We start from the raw sequence: 15469 nt of genomic DNA, 5'->3' as shown, positions 1-15469 counted from the left end.
CATCAGTAGGGAAGGCCAAGGAGCGCGTTGCCCGCGCCCCCGCCGCCGGGCTAGCGGAGCCCGGACCGACTAACTCCTGCACCACCAGTGCGTTGCTCCCCCATCGGTCAGCCATTGTTCGCAGGCGCCAGGCCCTGTGCTACCGTCTCCACCGCCGACCTCCGCCCCTCCTCTATCTCCGTGTCCGCCGGGCGACGCGGCCTGCGTCTGCGCCGCTGTTGCTGCCAGCGGCCTGGGCCCGCTTCATTAGACGATCTGTTCCCTGACGACTCGACATCAGCTCTCGGTTCATCCAGTCCCAGCACCTGGCAGGCGTCTCGAAGAGTGCGTGGTTGGTGTAGGACATTGCCCAGCCGAAACACCAGTCGGAAGGGGTGCCCCCAGCTGTAGGAAATGTTGCGCTGTCTCAGCTCCGCCGTTACCGGCCGGAAGGTGCGCCTCTTCTCCAGAGTGAGTGCAGCCAGGTCTTGGTAAAGCACCGGGGAGTGCCCGCCGAAGGAGATCTTCTCCATGTGGCGAGCCTTGTTCAGGATTTCCTCTTTTGTCTTGTAGTCTTGCACGCACACCAGGATGTCCGGCGGGTTCGTCGCGTTGGCCCTCGGCGGGCCCGTCCGGTGGGCTCTGTCCAGGTGGAGGGGGGCATCCGCTTGACGGCCCAAGACGTGGTTGAAGAGACCCTGTGTGAACCGGAAGAGGTCCTCTGTGTCTGGGGACAATTTCACTCCTCTGATCCGAATATTATGCCGCCGGGAGCGGTTTTCTAAGTCCTCAGCGTGTGTCTGGAGGTCCACTTGCTGGTCGTGGATGCGAGCCAATTCCTGTCGTAGGGCCTCTATTTCGGCGTCTCGTGTGTCGCTCTTGGTTTCCAGGTCTGCTACTCTCTCCCCTATGGCATCGGTGTCACGGCGGACCTCCCTGATCTCATCCTGAAGTTCCTTCTTTAGGGCATGGATGTCCTCACGCAGGCTAGAGAACAGGGACTCCAAGAAGGACCGCGTGACTGGAGCTTCGGGGTCTGCTTCCTCGGGGGGCGATGAGGCCCCCACCTTCTTGTCAGTGTCCACTCGGGGGGTAGAGCCCGCGGGGCCGTTCCGCTTCCCCGTGGTGGGGGGGGTGAAGAGGTCCTTGATGGAACGGTCTTTTCTGGGCCTCCCGCCGGACATCTCGCTTCAGGGCCCTCAGGCTCGCCCCTCCGTCGGCTGCGAAGCAAGTCCCAGGCCCTCTGGGCGCCAACCCGGGTCCGGGTGGCTAACGGTGTGGAGGCGGGTCCCCCGCGTACCCCAGAATCCAGGCGGGCAGCGTAGCGTCGCAGGGCGCGGTAGGGGTGCAGGAAAGGCGTAGGGACTCCGGGTCCAACGGCGAGGCGGGAAATGCCAGCTAGGGAGCCGCCAAGATGGCGTCTGCCGCGTTCCGCCCTGCCTCCTCCAGGGCCAAGAGCGCAGCAAGGTAGCCGGGCCTCCCCACGTCCAGTAGGCCTCCTTCACCTCCGCGGGGGCTGCTGCGGGCGTGCGTGGCTGCTGGTTTTGGTGTCCCTGGGGTACGCTCCGCTACAACAGGCAGGGCGCCACGCCAGGGGACGAGGCCTGTAGGTGCAGTCTATATGGGGGCAATCCCGCAGGGGCAGGCCCGCTGGGGGGGGGGGGGACGCCTGACCTCCCCCACTCCGCACTCCCCCACTCCGCACTCTTCTCCCCTGGGCTCCCCTGGGCGCTTCGGGCCGACTCCGGGCCAGGCTCCGCGGTCTCCTGGTGCCCCACAGAGCCTCCGCGGCGTGGCGTGTGGCGCTCGGTGTCAGTGGCAGCAGTGTGCAGCGGGCAGGCCACTCAAGCCTGTGGTCCCTTGGTGCGGGTCGCTCCACCCCAACCGGGTCAGGCGGGAAGCGGGAGCTCCGCGGAGAGGGGGGGGGGGGCCCGCTGCCACTGTCCTACCCCCCCTGGTACCTCCGCTCCGCTGCTACGGGTCCGCCTCGAGCCGGGGACACGCGTCTGCTCCGGGGCCTCACCTCCGCGCGCCAGGCGCCGCTGCTGGGTCTTCAGGCGGAGGCCGGCGGCAATCTGGGCAAAGGTCACTCAGCTGTCCCGGGTGCGCTGCAGGTCCGCAGAAGCCCCCACAGACCGCTGTGAGAGGCCTCGCGCAGCTCCGCGCGGGCCGGACCTGCAACTGCCGATCCTGGGCGACTCCGGGCTCCGCCCACCTCGGCCTCGCTCTCGTCGCCGACCAGGGCTCGGGAGCGCGCTAGGCCTCAGGCGCCGTCGCTCTCGCGGTCAGCCGCAAAGGGGATCAGGCTGTCGCTGGACACCAGGCCGGCCCAAAAGTCGTCGCTGCCGCTTCACTGGCGTCGGGTGGTCATCGAGGGTCAGTTGCGGCCGGGTAAGTGCTGGAAATGTGCTTAATTCAGCGGCCGGCGGCGGGAGCTCGGCAAGGCACGTCTGCTCACGCCGCCATCTTGGCCACGCCCCACTTTGTCCTCTTTTAAAGAAGCTGAGAAGATTCAGTGCTATGGGGGATTCAGTAATCTACTGGAGGCTTTCAAATAGTCTCGGCACAGTGTTTACTGGCACCATGCAGGTGTAAGAGGAAAATGTAGTCTCTTCATGTTTACAAATCACATTTCCTCTAAAGGTAAGAGTCTACAATTCAATATGATACCAACCCCAATACTGTGGTTGGTGTTGAAGGTTTGTGATTGAGATTTTCTGCTTTCCAGTTTGATTTTCCTCCTTTTCATTTTCTTTCTTTTTAATCCTTCTCCTAAGTTTACCAAGGAAATGCTTAGGAGGAACATTTTCTACTCCTTTATTTTTCTAGGTTTTTCATTGAATGTAAATCAATTACATCTCATCGTGTGACCTGTGGATCATTTTTATTCATACTTTTACTTTTTTTATCGTTTGCATGCAAAAGCCATTGAATGGCTAAATGAAAATTGAAATGTAGTTATTAGTAGACTTCTCCCAATTTCTAAGGAAGACAATTTGAGTTTATCGTAAGGTGACAAACTTGTCTGGTTTCTATATGTCTAGGGATCGGAAAAATGTGACACTCAAGAATGTCTTTGAAAATTTACATGCAACAATTTCTTTCCACTTGTAGCTCTGTGTTTCACAGAAAACTGACATGGCAAGCCATGCTTAGAGAGGAATGTTTTTCCTGTGCTTCTGAGAAGCCCAGTGCTGCCACTTGTGAACTCTAAATTCAGTATGGTTTTTACATTTACAGAGGAATGCGTTCCAAAAAGTAAGCCAGTGCCAGAGGTGACATTTCCAGAAATAGCTTCAACATTTAGAGACTGTAAACCACAAGGAAGCGAAGGTGCGTACACAGTTCCAGTTGGTGCTTCCTTCCCATCTTTACTAGTGCTGTCCATAAATGACCTGTAAATAATCCCTTCTGTTTGACAGAAAATGGCGTGTACACAGAAGGCATCCTCGGTGAGGACGACGAATCTGATAAAGTTCCGCTGGAGAAGCTTAAACTCCTAGGTACGTTTTCCAAGTTAATTTAATAAGGAAGATGTGGCCGAAGGAAGAAATGCGATTTTGTGGTGCAAGTTATACAAAATTTCTGCAGCTTATATTTCCCTAACTTACTGGTACACTGCAACACTTGGTGTTACTGACAGTATGAAGAGTGTCTGGTAAATTAATCTGTACTTTTTTTTATGAAGATTCTGTTCTGTAAATTAAAAGTACTTTCTCAATGTGAAGTTAGCTTGAGGTTTCCCTTCTGCTATTAGGACAAAAAAATAAAAAATAGAACCCATAACTGAATGTTGTCCTCTTTACATATTTTCATGTGGTAAATAATATAGTGGCCGTTCCCATGAACTAAGTGTGCAGAGATCTGTCATGCTACTAACCAAGATTTCCAAGTAAACAAACGGGCAATTGAATTTAATTTGTCACGTTTTATGAACTAAGTTCTATATTGGTGTATCTGCTGTGGTTACTATTACCAAAGTCAATGAAGCTGATTTTATTTACTTGACAGAGGTACCCTATTCAAACTTCAGTTGCCACTTGCTTATTTGTAGTGGACGCATTAAGCTACTGTGCTATGTAATCCTTTAGTGTTCTTCCATTTTAGATAATGTATTAAAGAATCTGTCAGAAAAGTAAGCCAAATTTGTGCAGAATGTCAGCTGTAGCTTCATTTGGGTGGAAAACATTTAAAACATGTTAATTGACATCACAGTAAACGTTTGAGCAAGTGCACCAAGAACCACTGAAGCTCAAGCATGTACTTCTAGGGTAAGGAATGAAGAATAGTATTTTGTTAAAAGTAGAAAACTGAGGCGTCTGGTAAATAACTGCCTTTATTTACTGCTCCGCTCTCCAGCAAATGATAAACACCTCACATGAACATTCTAAGAGTAGCTTCACAGGAAGCTACCAAGTGCACTATCACCATGGGGGTAGATGGAACATACCAAGGTGGGCACGTTGCAAATGGGTGTATATAATAACACATCACAATGTAAATAGGTGTAAATATATAACATAAGATTGTAACACATCTTCCCCCCTTTAACCATTGCAATAAATAACCACCCTCAATACAGTTTAACATATCTTGGTGCAAGATGGGCACGATATAAATAGGTGTATATAATAATACATCACGTTGTAAATAGGTGTAAATATAACATAAGATTGTAACATATTTGTTGCTGCAAAGTTGCATTTGCTTACAAGAAATTAAGTGGGGAAAAATGCAAGTGCCATTATCAATGCAGGCTGCGTGCCTTGTTATGCAGATTTCAGCAAAGATACCCTGCCGTTGGTGCATATACCTTGTAGGCTGTCTAAAGTACTGGCTTTAATTCTGCAGGTAACTAATTGCTTTCTGGTATGTTTTACGTGATTCTGCTTCAATATGAGGATTATTCTGGTACCTTGATTTTGCTCGTATTGTAGGCCGTCGTCTGTAAGCTTTTTTGGGGGACGGGGGGGCTACTTTAGATTATATAGCTATGGTCTTTCAGTGACATGGCTAAATCTCTTGTCAGCTCCACTAAGTGGTTGCTTTGTAGAAGTGATAATTTTATTTAAAATTGATCACCGAAAATTCATGTACACGAATTAAAGTTGTATAGGGGAGAAGGTTATGGCGAGATTCAGTTTATCCTCTAGTGAGATAAAGGGTGTTCCCAAGATTGAATGTCACTTAAATAAGAATGCCTCAGCACCAGCTAACAAATGTTCATTTTATAAAGTGCACCTAAATTGTATTTGAGTGATGTGAGGAACTCGCAACAAATTACCAGAGGGACTTGAGCAGTGCGTTTGTAAGAAGAAAGGGAAGAAATGGGCCTTAGTTGGAGAGAATGGCATTATTTTAGTGCTAAGCCGAAAAGCATCTATGCCCATCTAAATTTAGCAGGCTTCACTGTAAACAGATCAGAGGAGTCCTCCGGTAGAATTTTTTTAAATTATGGCCTTCAGATAAGGGTTAGACCATTTGACTGCAACCAGTTCTACACCATCGGGCCTGTGGTCAGATCTACTTGCTGCATTTTAAACCAATTGGAAATCTGCTAGAAGAAATTGCACAAGACCATTGTGAAGAGCATTGCATACCCCGGGTTACCTTCAGTAATGCTTTCTCTGGTGGAGACTCTGGGCCTTTTTTAGATTTCGGCGGATGGAATACTCAGTCACAAATGTGACTGATATCCCGTCTGCCATATTACAATCTCCATAGGATAGAAGGGGATCGTAATATAGTGGACTGGAAATCAATCCCATTCCCCTCTACCAAGATCTAAACCAGGCCCTCTATCTAGCTGCAGATTCCTTACCCTATAATTATCCCCAAGCGTCAGACTGGATCTGGATTGTTTTTGTGAGCAGTAGCGCTGCAGTAGGTGGCGTCGTTCAGCTCTTATGTGGCTTTGGAAGTTGTGTGCCGTGCCTATATCGGACTGACCACTGGTGTGGAAAACTCGACCTGGAAAGTCCTTCCCTAAAAATCTGTTCGCAGAGCAGGGAAGATGGGTAGGTCGAAAAGGGACCTGTGGCTGGAGTCTCTAATGGATAAGGCGTTAATCAAGGGTAAGAAACTTGTTCATCTGATAGATTTCTAGCCACAGATTCCTTACCTTAGAAGAGATACCCAAGCAATACCTCCCTGGAGGTGGGTCTGCGAAAATGTTTCATACTAAAGTTCTACAGGACCGAATGAACAAAGTGCCCATCCTGATGTACCGCGCTGCACAAGCAGTAATGATCTGCGAACCGGTGTAGAGAAGAACATGTTGCTGCCTGGCAGATGTCCAGACTGGAACTCTGTGCTAACGTAGTGATCGCAGCCTTAGTTCTGGTGAAATTATTATGCATGCCATCAGTGTTGCTTTGTAAAGTTTAACGCAGCTCACAATCCATCAGGAGATGGTCAGTTTCTGCACAACCTACCTCTTCTTCGCTCCGACCTACCCCACAGTGAAGTTGCTCCTCTTCCTTAGATGGAAGTGGTGGAGCGTAAAAGGTAGGCAAGGTTAGGGACTGGCCAACTTGAAAGGGAGTGACAACATTTGGCAGGAAGGAAGCTTCAATGCGAAAAACCAGCTTGTCTGGGAAGATGTTCAGGCATGGAGTGTTAGATGACAAAGCCTAAAGCTCACTGACCCTCCGGCCAGATGTTATTTCCACAAGGAAGGCCATCTTGATGGTAAGGAGCCAGAGAGATTAATTGTGTGGTAGCTTAAAAGGAGAGCATGTCAGAAAAGGGAGCACTTGATTAAGGTGCCACTCCGTAATGAAGGGTGAAGGTGGAGGCCTTTCAAAAACTTATTTACAACCGGAGATTTGAACAGAGATGGCTGATGTGGCAACCACAGAAAGGCTAGATGTCAGAAAGATAGTGCTTTAAGGTGCCCAAAGCGGAGCCCTGCTTGACAGAAGAAAGACTAAAGAGAAGGACTTGAGAGAGGGGTGGTCAGAACCAAGACACTAAAGGTAGATGGGGTGAGGATTGGTGATGGATATTTATTCCTCGCATTCTTGACAGGGCTTAAAGCCTAACCTGTTGGAAGGAGACGTGGTCCTGCACAATCTGATTTTTTTGTGAGAAAAATTAAACACAACTTTCACAAGAGAATGAGCTCCGATTCCTCAAAGGCGTGGAAAAATGGAAACTTGCGTCATTGCCCCAAAGTAGGCGCTATGCCGATAGTAGTCTGTGGTCACTTCTGGCATTGGGTGACTCCAGTGCCCCTATCGGCGATTAAAAGCTTTGAAATTACCTAGATCGAGTTTTAACACCTGGGGATTGCTCTACGAGTGAGGAATCTGTAGGTAGACCCATCCACCAGAAACTGATTAACTGGACTGCATCACGAGTAATTTCTACTGCCGGAGATTAATTTACACATTCCATTAGGCTTTTTTTTTAGTTTTTTTAGTTTTTTTAAATCGCTCTCTCTGCTGTTAACTTTGGTATGTGGCTGATGTGAAACTAAAGGAAAGTGTAGAGTACTGGTAGTGATTTCCCACTGCATAAAAGCACAGGAATCTTCAAAGCCAGTACCAGATTAGCTGATGAATGAAAGTGCCCTGGAAATTAGTCAGTCTACTCAACCCAGTGTCAGAAGCTCTTTCCTTTTTGAGGAATATGTTAATAAATTTTACGCAAAGGCACTGTTGACAAATTAGTGAAACCCTAACTCCTTTTCAAATTTTTGCTTTTGGGATATTGTGTTGGGATCTGATGTTCATTTTCAGGAGTATGATAGTGCCAAAGTTGACATATGGCAGTTGGTGTGACGGTTGTGTTGGCACGTTGTTGGACATCAGATGGTGGGTGTTCCAACCCAACACCTTCCAACTAATATGTGCCATCTGGCCTAACCCTGCAACTACTTTGTCTTCCCTCCATACATCCCTTCTCTGCTCTTGTCCTAATACTGTTATCCCGCTGTGGCACTCTCACACCCGCTTGGTACACCACCCTGTCTAGCCCAGATCTTTCACCTCTGCCTCCTCAACCTGTTCCTCCTGGAGCCCTTTGGTGTCCCACCACATTCAGCCCATTGCCCTAGCCTGGTGTCCCTTAATCCCCCCTCTGCAGCCCCTACGTGTGCCCAGCACTTGTTCCTGTGTGCGGCAGGGTCCCAGCAGGCCCATTTTTTTCTCTTTTTAGTATCTGGGATTCTCAGTTGTAAAAGCATTTGGTCAAAAAATTATATGGACCCACTAAGTCCAGCCAGAACATACGGATTCCATATTCATGTGTGATTGAGTAACAGAGTGAAGTTTACCATTTTAGCCATCTACATATTTTGCTCATAGAGCGGAAGCACTTCGTATGTTTGACTGGTAAGTGTAATCATGGCCTAGGATATTTTTTAGCTAATAGTTGCTAATGTTTATTTATGTATAAAAGACCAAAGAAACTGTGTCACTTCTTGAACCTTCTTTTTCAATAGGAGAATCTAAAGAGATGAAAGACCTGTTGTTAAATCCTCACCTTGCTCAACTACTAGTAACAATTGACAAGGCGGAGGAAAAAGCATCCGTTATGAAGAAGTACATGCAGGAACCTCTATTGGTGGAGTTTGCAGACTGTTGCCTGAAAATTGTGGAGCCTCCCAAAAATGCAAATGTGCTCCCATTCGAAGAAGTCAAGCTCCAGGACATACAGGAAATGTTGATGCAATGAGGACTGCTCTGATCGTTATGGCCTTGAAGAATTCCATTTTTTGCAGTTTGCAACTAACCATGCTTTGCAGAAAATGTATTTTTTTTGCTGCTGTTCATAATCCCTTTTTCGTGACTTTCCGTTAATTTGTTGTGTATTACCACAACGTTTTAGCCACTAGTATTCTGCAACTGTACCGACAGGACAGATCACTAAATTTAGACTTTGCACCTCTGGGATTAGTTTTTAAAACATAAGGCTATATATATATATCACCCCTGCATTACAAATTCTGGGAATCTTTGTGAAAGCAGACATTTCAGTTTAATGTGACATGCATGAATCCATAAGCCGTGTGGTGCAGTACTAGTTCTCTCCAGCTGTAAAAATGACCTATTTAACACCTCTTTAATACAACTCGTACGTTTAAATATTTTACATTTTCCAAACATCGTTCACTGTTTTTTCTGGAGGGATTTAAAAAAAAACTGACGTGCAACAAAGGCTGTGTGAGATCAGTGTGCATTTATAGGACTAGAACTTTTTCTCTTAGCCTATTCTTTCTCACATTCCATATTGTAAAGGACTCTTAATTAGCTACAGTGGTAAAGACTGAAAATTTGCAATGCTTCATTTGAAAAGTGATATGTACGATTTTTTTAAGTGCTTGCTATGATTTCTCCAGTGTGGTGTTTATGAAATGAATCATATTCCCAGAATTCTCTTCTGCACCATGTAAGAACAGGTTTGGAAGTGCTAACCAGTTAGCAAACAAATTTAAGTTCACAAGTCCGTAAGCATTGCCTTAACTACAAGTTGTTTCAGAATGTTAATACTTGTAAAAAAATTATACAAAGCATATATTTTTCACCAATAAATATTTTATTTGTAAAATGTGTGTACAAAAGGAAAATGTGTATTATAATAAAGCGGGTTTGAAATACAAAAGGCACACCCCAGCACCGTCCTTGGGAATCCTAGAGGACTGAATAGTTTTGTAGTGTTTCGATTAAGAATCTTTAGAGACAGTAAAGTGCTAATTTCCCACCACAAGTCTAGCAGCGAGGTTACCCATACCGTAGCTGCACTTCAGTGCATATCTGACAGACATATTATTGCAGTTGCATGTATACTGGCCGAACACAATACGAGAATTACTTTTTCAACAACCTTTTAGACATTAAATATGCTTAGGCTATATTAATAACCGAGGAATTTATTTTGATCGACCCATGTTCACAAAGCAGCAACTCAGAGTAAAGTGATCATGTGTAAGGCTTACATTGTTTTGGAGTAGAAGCGATTTCCAGGGAGAGCCCCTACAGGGCACTGAACTGAGATCCTGGGAGCTCTACAAACTAAAACCAGCATCTCCTTTCAAACGACATCTCGACAGCACAGATATATTTGAAGCATATCGATACTATGTACTGGAAATAAAGGGGCATCGTTCTAAACATTATCTAATGGTGAATACGTAACATTTAAAAGACAAGTCAGAACAATATTGAAATTCTGGAAATCTATTAAAAAAAACACAGGATATAGGCAGTTAACACACAGTAAAATGAAACCATGATGCTGAATGCTGAAGTAGTATTACTTTGGCTTACTACAAGACCATTATGAATTGTGTACAAGCATACTTCTAGAACAGACCGAATTAGTTTACAGAACGTACTTTTTCCTTTGTAGTGACTTAACGCAATTTCAATATCCTAAAATTGTAACAAGTTTACTGTAGTTCCATCTGATTCATTAACTACTCTTCCTGGACTGTGGTAGGTTGTGCAATAAATACAAAGATTGCCTTAAACACAACTGTAACCTGGGAATGGCCAATCGGTGGCCTAATGGGGCAATTATAATGCAGAGTGGATTTCTAGCATTAAAGCACATGATTTGCATATTACAGTGGTACAGAATCAAATTATATGGATCTCACAAAAGAACGTTGTCTAACTTCCCTGAACATCGTAGCTTGATACTTCAAGAGTCTGGTTTGGCAACAGGAAAATAGATCATTTTAAATACTTCCTGCATAGTACAAAAAAGTATGCAATAAGCAGTCTAATGTAATAAATGCGAGAAACACCGATTATAATGCTAGTTTTGGATCTGCATCTTGGATTTAAAAGGAAAATGCTACTTACCAGTATGCATCTGTTCTTGGCATGTAGAGCTGTAGATTACTACACTTGGGATTAGATCGCCACCTGGTGTTGGGCTCGGATAATTGCATGTTGTTGTCGTCTTGGAAGAAGTCTTTGTAGTCACGAGATAGGGGACTCCTCCCTTGGACGATCGTGTGCATAGGCATCGGCTCCATCCTTCGATTGGTTTTCGCCATGATGGGAAATGGAGTTAGTAGAAGTAAAGAAAAGGATGTCCATGCGTGTGCAACTGAGTAAGATAAAACTGGAACAGGTACAGGTCCGCGGGAGGGCGTGTAGTAATCTGCAGCTCTACATGCCAAGACTAGATGCACACTGGTAAGTAGCATTTTCCGTTCGAGGCATATGAGCTGCAGATACTACACTTAGCATCAATTGTGCAGCAGTGTCTCCCCTAGCGGTGGTCACCTGTATCCGTTGCAGTACTTTGAAAGAGTTTTAAGGACAGCTTGGCCAACTGCAGCTTGCTGCTTGGCTTGCACATCAACACAGTAGTGTTTAGTGAAGGTGTGTGTTGTAGACCATGTTGCTGCCCTTGCACATCAACACAGTAGTGTTTAGTCAAGGTGTGTGTTGTAGACCATGTTGCTGCCTTGCATATGTCCTCTAGGGAGATGTTCCCTAAGAAAGCCATAGAGGCTCTTAGTTTGCGTGTGGAGTGCGCTCTAGGAGGAACTGTTAATGTACGTTTTGCTTTTTAATAGCATATTTGTATACATTTTACAATCCACCTTGCAATTCCACCCTTAGAGATGGGCTTGCCTTTGTGAGGTGGAGAGAAAGACACAAACAATTGATTTGTTTTTGGAAAAGACTTAGTTCTATCTATTTAGTAGAGAAGAACTCCTAACATCTAGTGTGTAGAGCTCTTACAGCTACAGAGTCAGAGTTTTGGAAAAACACAGGTAACTCTACAGATTGGTTTAAATGAAAAGCAGTAATGACTTTTGGAAGGAATTTAGGATTAGTTCTTAGAACCACTTTGTTACGATGTAGTTGTAAAAATGGTTCTTGTATTGTGAAAGCTTGTATCTCACTTACCCTTCTAAGAGAGGTAATAGCAATAAGGAAAGCTGTTTTCCACGTGAGGAATTACAGTTATCATTTGTGTAAAGGCTCTAAAGGGGGTCCCATGAGTCTTGTAAGAACAACGTTTAGGTTCCACACTGGAGAAGGTGGTAGCCTGGGTGGAATGATTTTTTTTAATTCTTCCATAAATGCTTTAATTGCAGGTACTCTGAAAAGAGACAGATGTGGTCTGCTTTGTAAATATGCTGCAATTGCTGCTAGGTGCATGCGTGTGGATGAATATGCCAAGTTACACCTTTGTAAATGTAAAAGGTAGCAAATGATATTCTGGATAGAAGCATCCAGGGGATCAATTTTGTTATTGTTGCAATAAATGGCAAATCTCTTCCATTTAGCAGCATAACAAGCTCTGGTAGTAGGTCTCCTTACCTCTTTAATGATGTTCATACAGTCTGGTGGTGGGTTAAGATAACCAAACTCGTAAGACTTCAGGAGCTAGATCGCCAGATTCAGTTGATTTGGGTCTGGATGTCTGATGTGTCCATGGTTCTGCATTAGCAGGGATGGAGTCAGTTGTAACTTTTGGTGTGGAACTAGAGAGAGTTCTAGCAGTGTGGTGAACCATGGTTGGCGTGCCCATGTGGGAGCTACCAGGAATAATTTGAGAGACTGTGTACTACTAATGGTATTAGTGGTAGTGGCGGAAAAGCGTACGCAAATCTGCCTGACCAGTTCATCGTATTGCATTGCCCTTGGGCAGCGGGTGAGGAAACCTGGCGGCGAAGGTTGGGCATTTTTCGTTTTTGTGTGGCGAACAGATCTATGTCTGGATGACCCCACTTGTGGAAAAATGGTTGAAGAACTTGTTGATGTAGTTCCCACTCGTGAATTTGTTGTGTCTGCAGACTCAACAGATCTGCTATCTGATTGTGAACTCCTAGAAGGTGCTACGCTAGCAGTTATATATATTTTGTGGAATGGCCCATCTCCAAATGTTCTGTGCAAGCTGGGACAGTTGTAAAGAGTGTCCCCCCCCCAGTTTTTGTATATAATACATAGCTGTCATGTTGTCCGTTTGGATTAATACAGCTTTGTTTTGTACTTGTGCTTGGAATGTTTTGAGTGCTAAGAATATTGCTAGCAGCTCTAGATGGTTGATCTGGAACAAATTTTGCTGAATGTTCCAGTGTCCTTGAGTTGTATGATGTAGGAGATGGGCTCCCCATCCTGTGAGAGATGCGTCTGCTGTGAGCACTAGTTGTGGAACAGGTTCGAGGAACGGCCGCCCCTTTGTCAAGTTGTTGGTGTTCCACCACTGCAGAGAGTGATGTGTGTGGCTGTCTACCAACACCAGGTCTGTTAGTTGATCTTGAGCCTGGTTCCACTGTTGTGCTAGACATTCTTGTAACAGACGCATTTGCAGTCTTGCATATGGTACTATTAAGATGCAAGATACCATCATGCCCATTAGTCTCATGAACACTCTGGCTTGCAGAGATTGTTGGTGTTGAAAGACTGTGACTAAGGCTTGAATGCTCTGTATCCTTGCTGGACTGGGATAAGCTAGAGCTGTAGATGTGTTTATTGTAGCCCTAGATACTGATGTATATGAGAGGGTTGCAGGTGCGACTTGGTGTAGTTGATTGTGAACTCTAAGTCGTGCATGTTTGAAGTGTCTGACGTGTGTGTTGGACACACTGATTGAATGACTTGGCTTTTATGAGCCAATCATCTAGATAAGGGAAGACCAGTATTTATTGTCTCCTGAGATGTGCTGCTAATACTGCTAGGCACTTTGTGAATACTCTTGGTGCCGCTGTCACTCCGAATGGAAGGACTTTAAACTGATAATGTTGTCCTTCCAGTACAAACCTTAGATACTTTCTGTGAGTAGTATGTATAGGAATGTGGAAGTAGGCGTCCTTTAGGTCTAGTATTGTGAGGAAATCGCCTTGTTGCAGCAGTGGGAGCACTTGTTGTAAAGTGATCATATGAAAATGATCTGATTGTATGCAATGATTGAGGGGCCTGAGGTCAAGAATTGGTCTTAGTGTCCTGTCTTTCTTGGGAATTAGAAAATACAGCGAGTATTCCCCTGTTCCTTGTTCTTGTAAAGGAACGAGGTGACAGAACTTCTTGTTTGGGCAGAGTAAGGTGTTCTGCAGACATTGGACGCTGCCTGGGTGGTATGTGTGGAGGGGTTGCTGTAAGTTCCAGGCAGTAGCCATACTGGATAATTTGTCTTACCCACTTGTCTGTTGTGATGGAATTCCTGACAGGCAGGAATTGTGTTAATCTGCCCCCACAGGAGTGGAATGCTGTTGGGTGAGCAGAGGGAAGTCACTGTTTTGTGGTGGAAGAGGTTCGATTATTGTTGTTATCCCGACCTCTTCCTTTGTTGTTTCCTCTATATCCTCCTCTAAAATATATCCCTTGTTAAAGGATGTTTGTGTGTTAGATTTGAAGGATGTTGTGTTGTCAGCTCCAGTTTGTTTTGAGCCTACTCTGTAAAAGGAGCGACAAAAGGAACTTATAGCTTGTGTGGACTGTAAAGCTCCCATAGATTTGGCAGTATCTGTATCCTTCTTCATCTTTTCAAGTGCTGTGTCTACTTCTGGTCCAAACAATTGATTTTGATTAACCGCTTCCATGCTCATGACGGAACCGCTCCGTCACGAGCCTAGGTTGAGCTGTGCTCATGACGGAGCGGTTCTGTCATGGCCCGCCTGCGCGGCGCTGATTTCGTGCCTGCGCGGCGTGTTCTTTTGAGCGGGCGGGGCCATGACGGAACCGCTCCGTCATGAGCACAGCTTAACCGAGGCTCGTGACGGAGCGGTTCCGTCACGAGCATGTGAGCACCGCTCGGGCCCCCCTGCCCCCTAGCACTGCGGCGGAATTGCCACCTCAGCGAAGGGGTTAAATGGTTGATTTAAAATGGTAGTTTGCACTTCCTGTTTAAATCCTGAAATGCGTAGCCACGCATGTCTCCTAAGTACGACACTAGTATTTACAGCTCTAGATGCAGTGTCTGCTACATCTAGTGCAGACTTGATTGAGGCATTAGAAATTAGCTTGCCTTCTTGTATAAGGTAGTTTGCCTGCGCCTTATATTGGTCAGGTAGATGCTCTAATAGTTTCTCGAACTGTTCATAACGAGCCCTATCATATCGTGAAAGGAGAGCTTGTGTGTTAGCTGTACGCCATATGTTGGTAGCTTGCGCAGCTATTCTTTTGCCTGAAGCATCTTTTACCTTGGATTCTTTGTCAGGTGGGGGTGCCTCACTTGAAGTTTGTGAGTTTGCCCTTTTCCTAGCATTTGACACAACTAGTGAATCTAATGGTAGTTGTCCTTTAATGTAGGCTGGATCTGCAGGTGCAGGCCTATATTTTTTCTCAATTCTAGGGTTTAGGATCCTAGTACGTACAGGGTCTTTAAATATCTCCGGAACATGTTTGATGACCCCTTTAATCATGGGAAGAATTTGAACAGACCTTTGCGATTGTTCAAATGTGTCTTAACAGAAAATATTCCTCGGCCTCATCAGAATGCATAGTGACCCCATGCTAAATGGCAGCTCTGTTCAGCAGGTGACCAAAAACAATGCTATCTTCTGGGGGAGAAGGTTTTA

General features: G+C 45.7%; 1 protein-coding gene across 1 annotated transcript in view; it reads left to right on the top strand.

The window, feature by feature from the left end:
- Positions 1 to 9531, top strand: part of ZNHIT3 (zinc finger HIT-type containing 3) — a 58684-nt gene extending 49153 nt beyond the window's left edge. Inside the window, exons 3-5 of the mRNA XM_086954912.1 lie at positions 3220 to 3312; positions 3402 to 3482; positions 8426 to 9531. Coding sequence (XP_086811038.1) covers positions 3220 to 3312; positions 3402 to 3482; positions 8426 to 8658 — 407 coding nt within the window. The 3' untranslated portion in view covers positions 8659 to 9531. The remainder of the gene's footprint in view (positions 1 to 3219; positions 3313 to 3401; positions 3483 to 8425) is intronic.
- The last annotated feature ends 5938 nt before the right edge of the window (positions 9532 to 15469 follow it).

The sequence above is a fragment of the Lissotriton vulgaris genome, chromosome 2_1, assembly GCF_964263255.1.
Source record: "Lissotriton vulgaris chromosome 2_1, aLisVul1.2, whole genome shotgun sequence".
Lineage (NCBI taxonomy): Eukaryota > Metazoa > Chordata > Amphibia > Caudata > Salamandridae > Lissotriton > Lissotriton vulgaris.
This window is presented reverse-complemented; position numbering and strand designations above follow the sequence as displayed.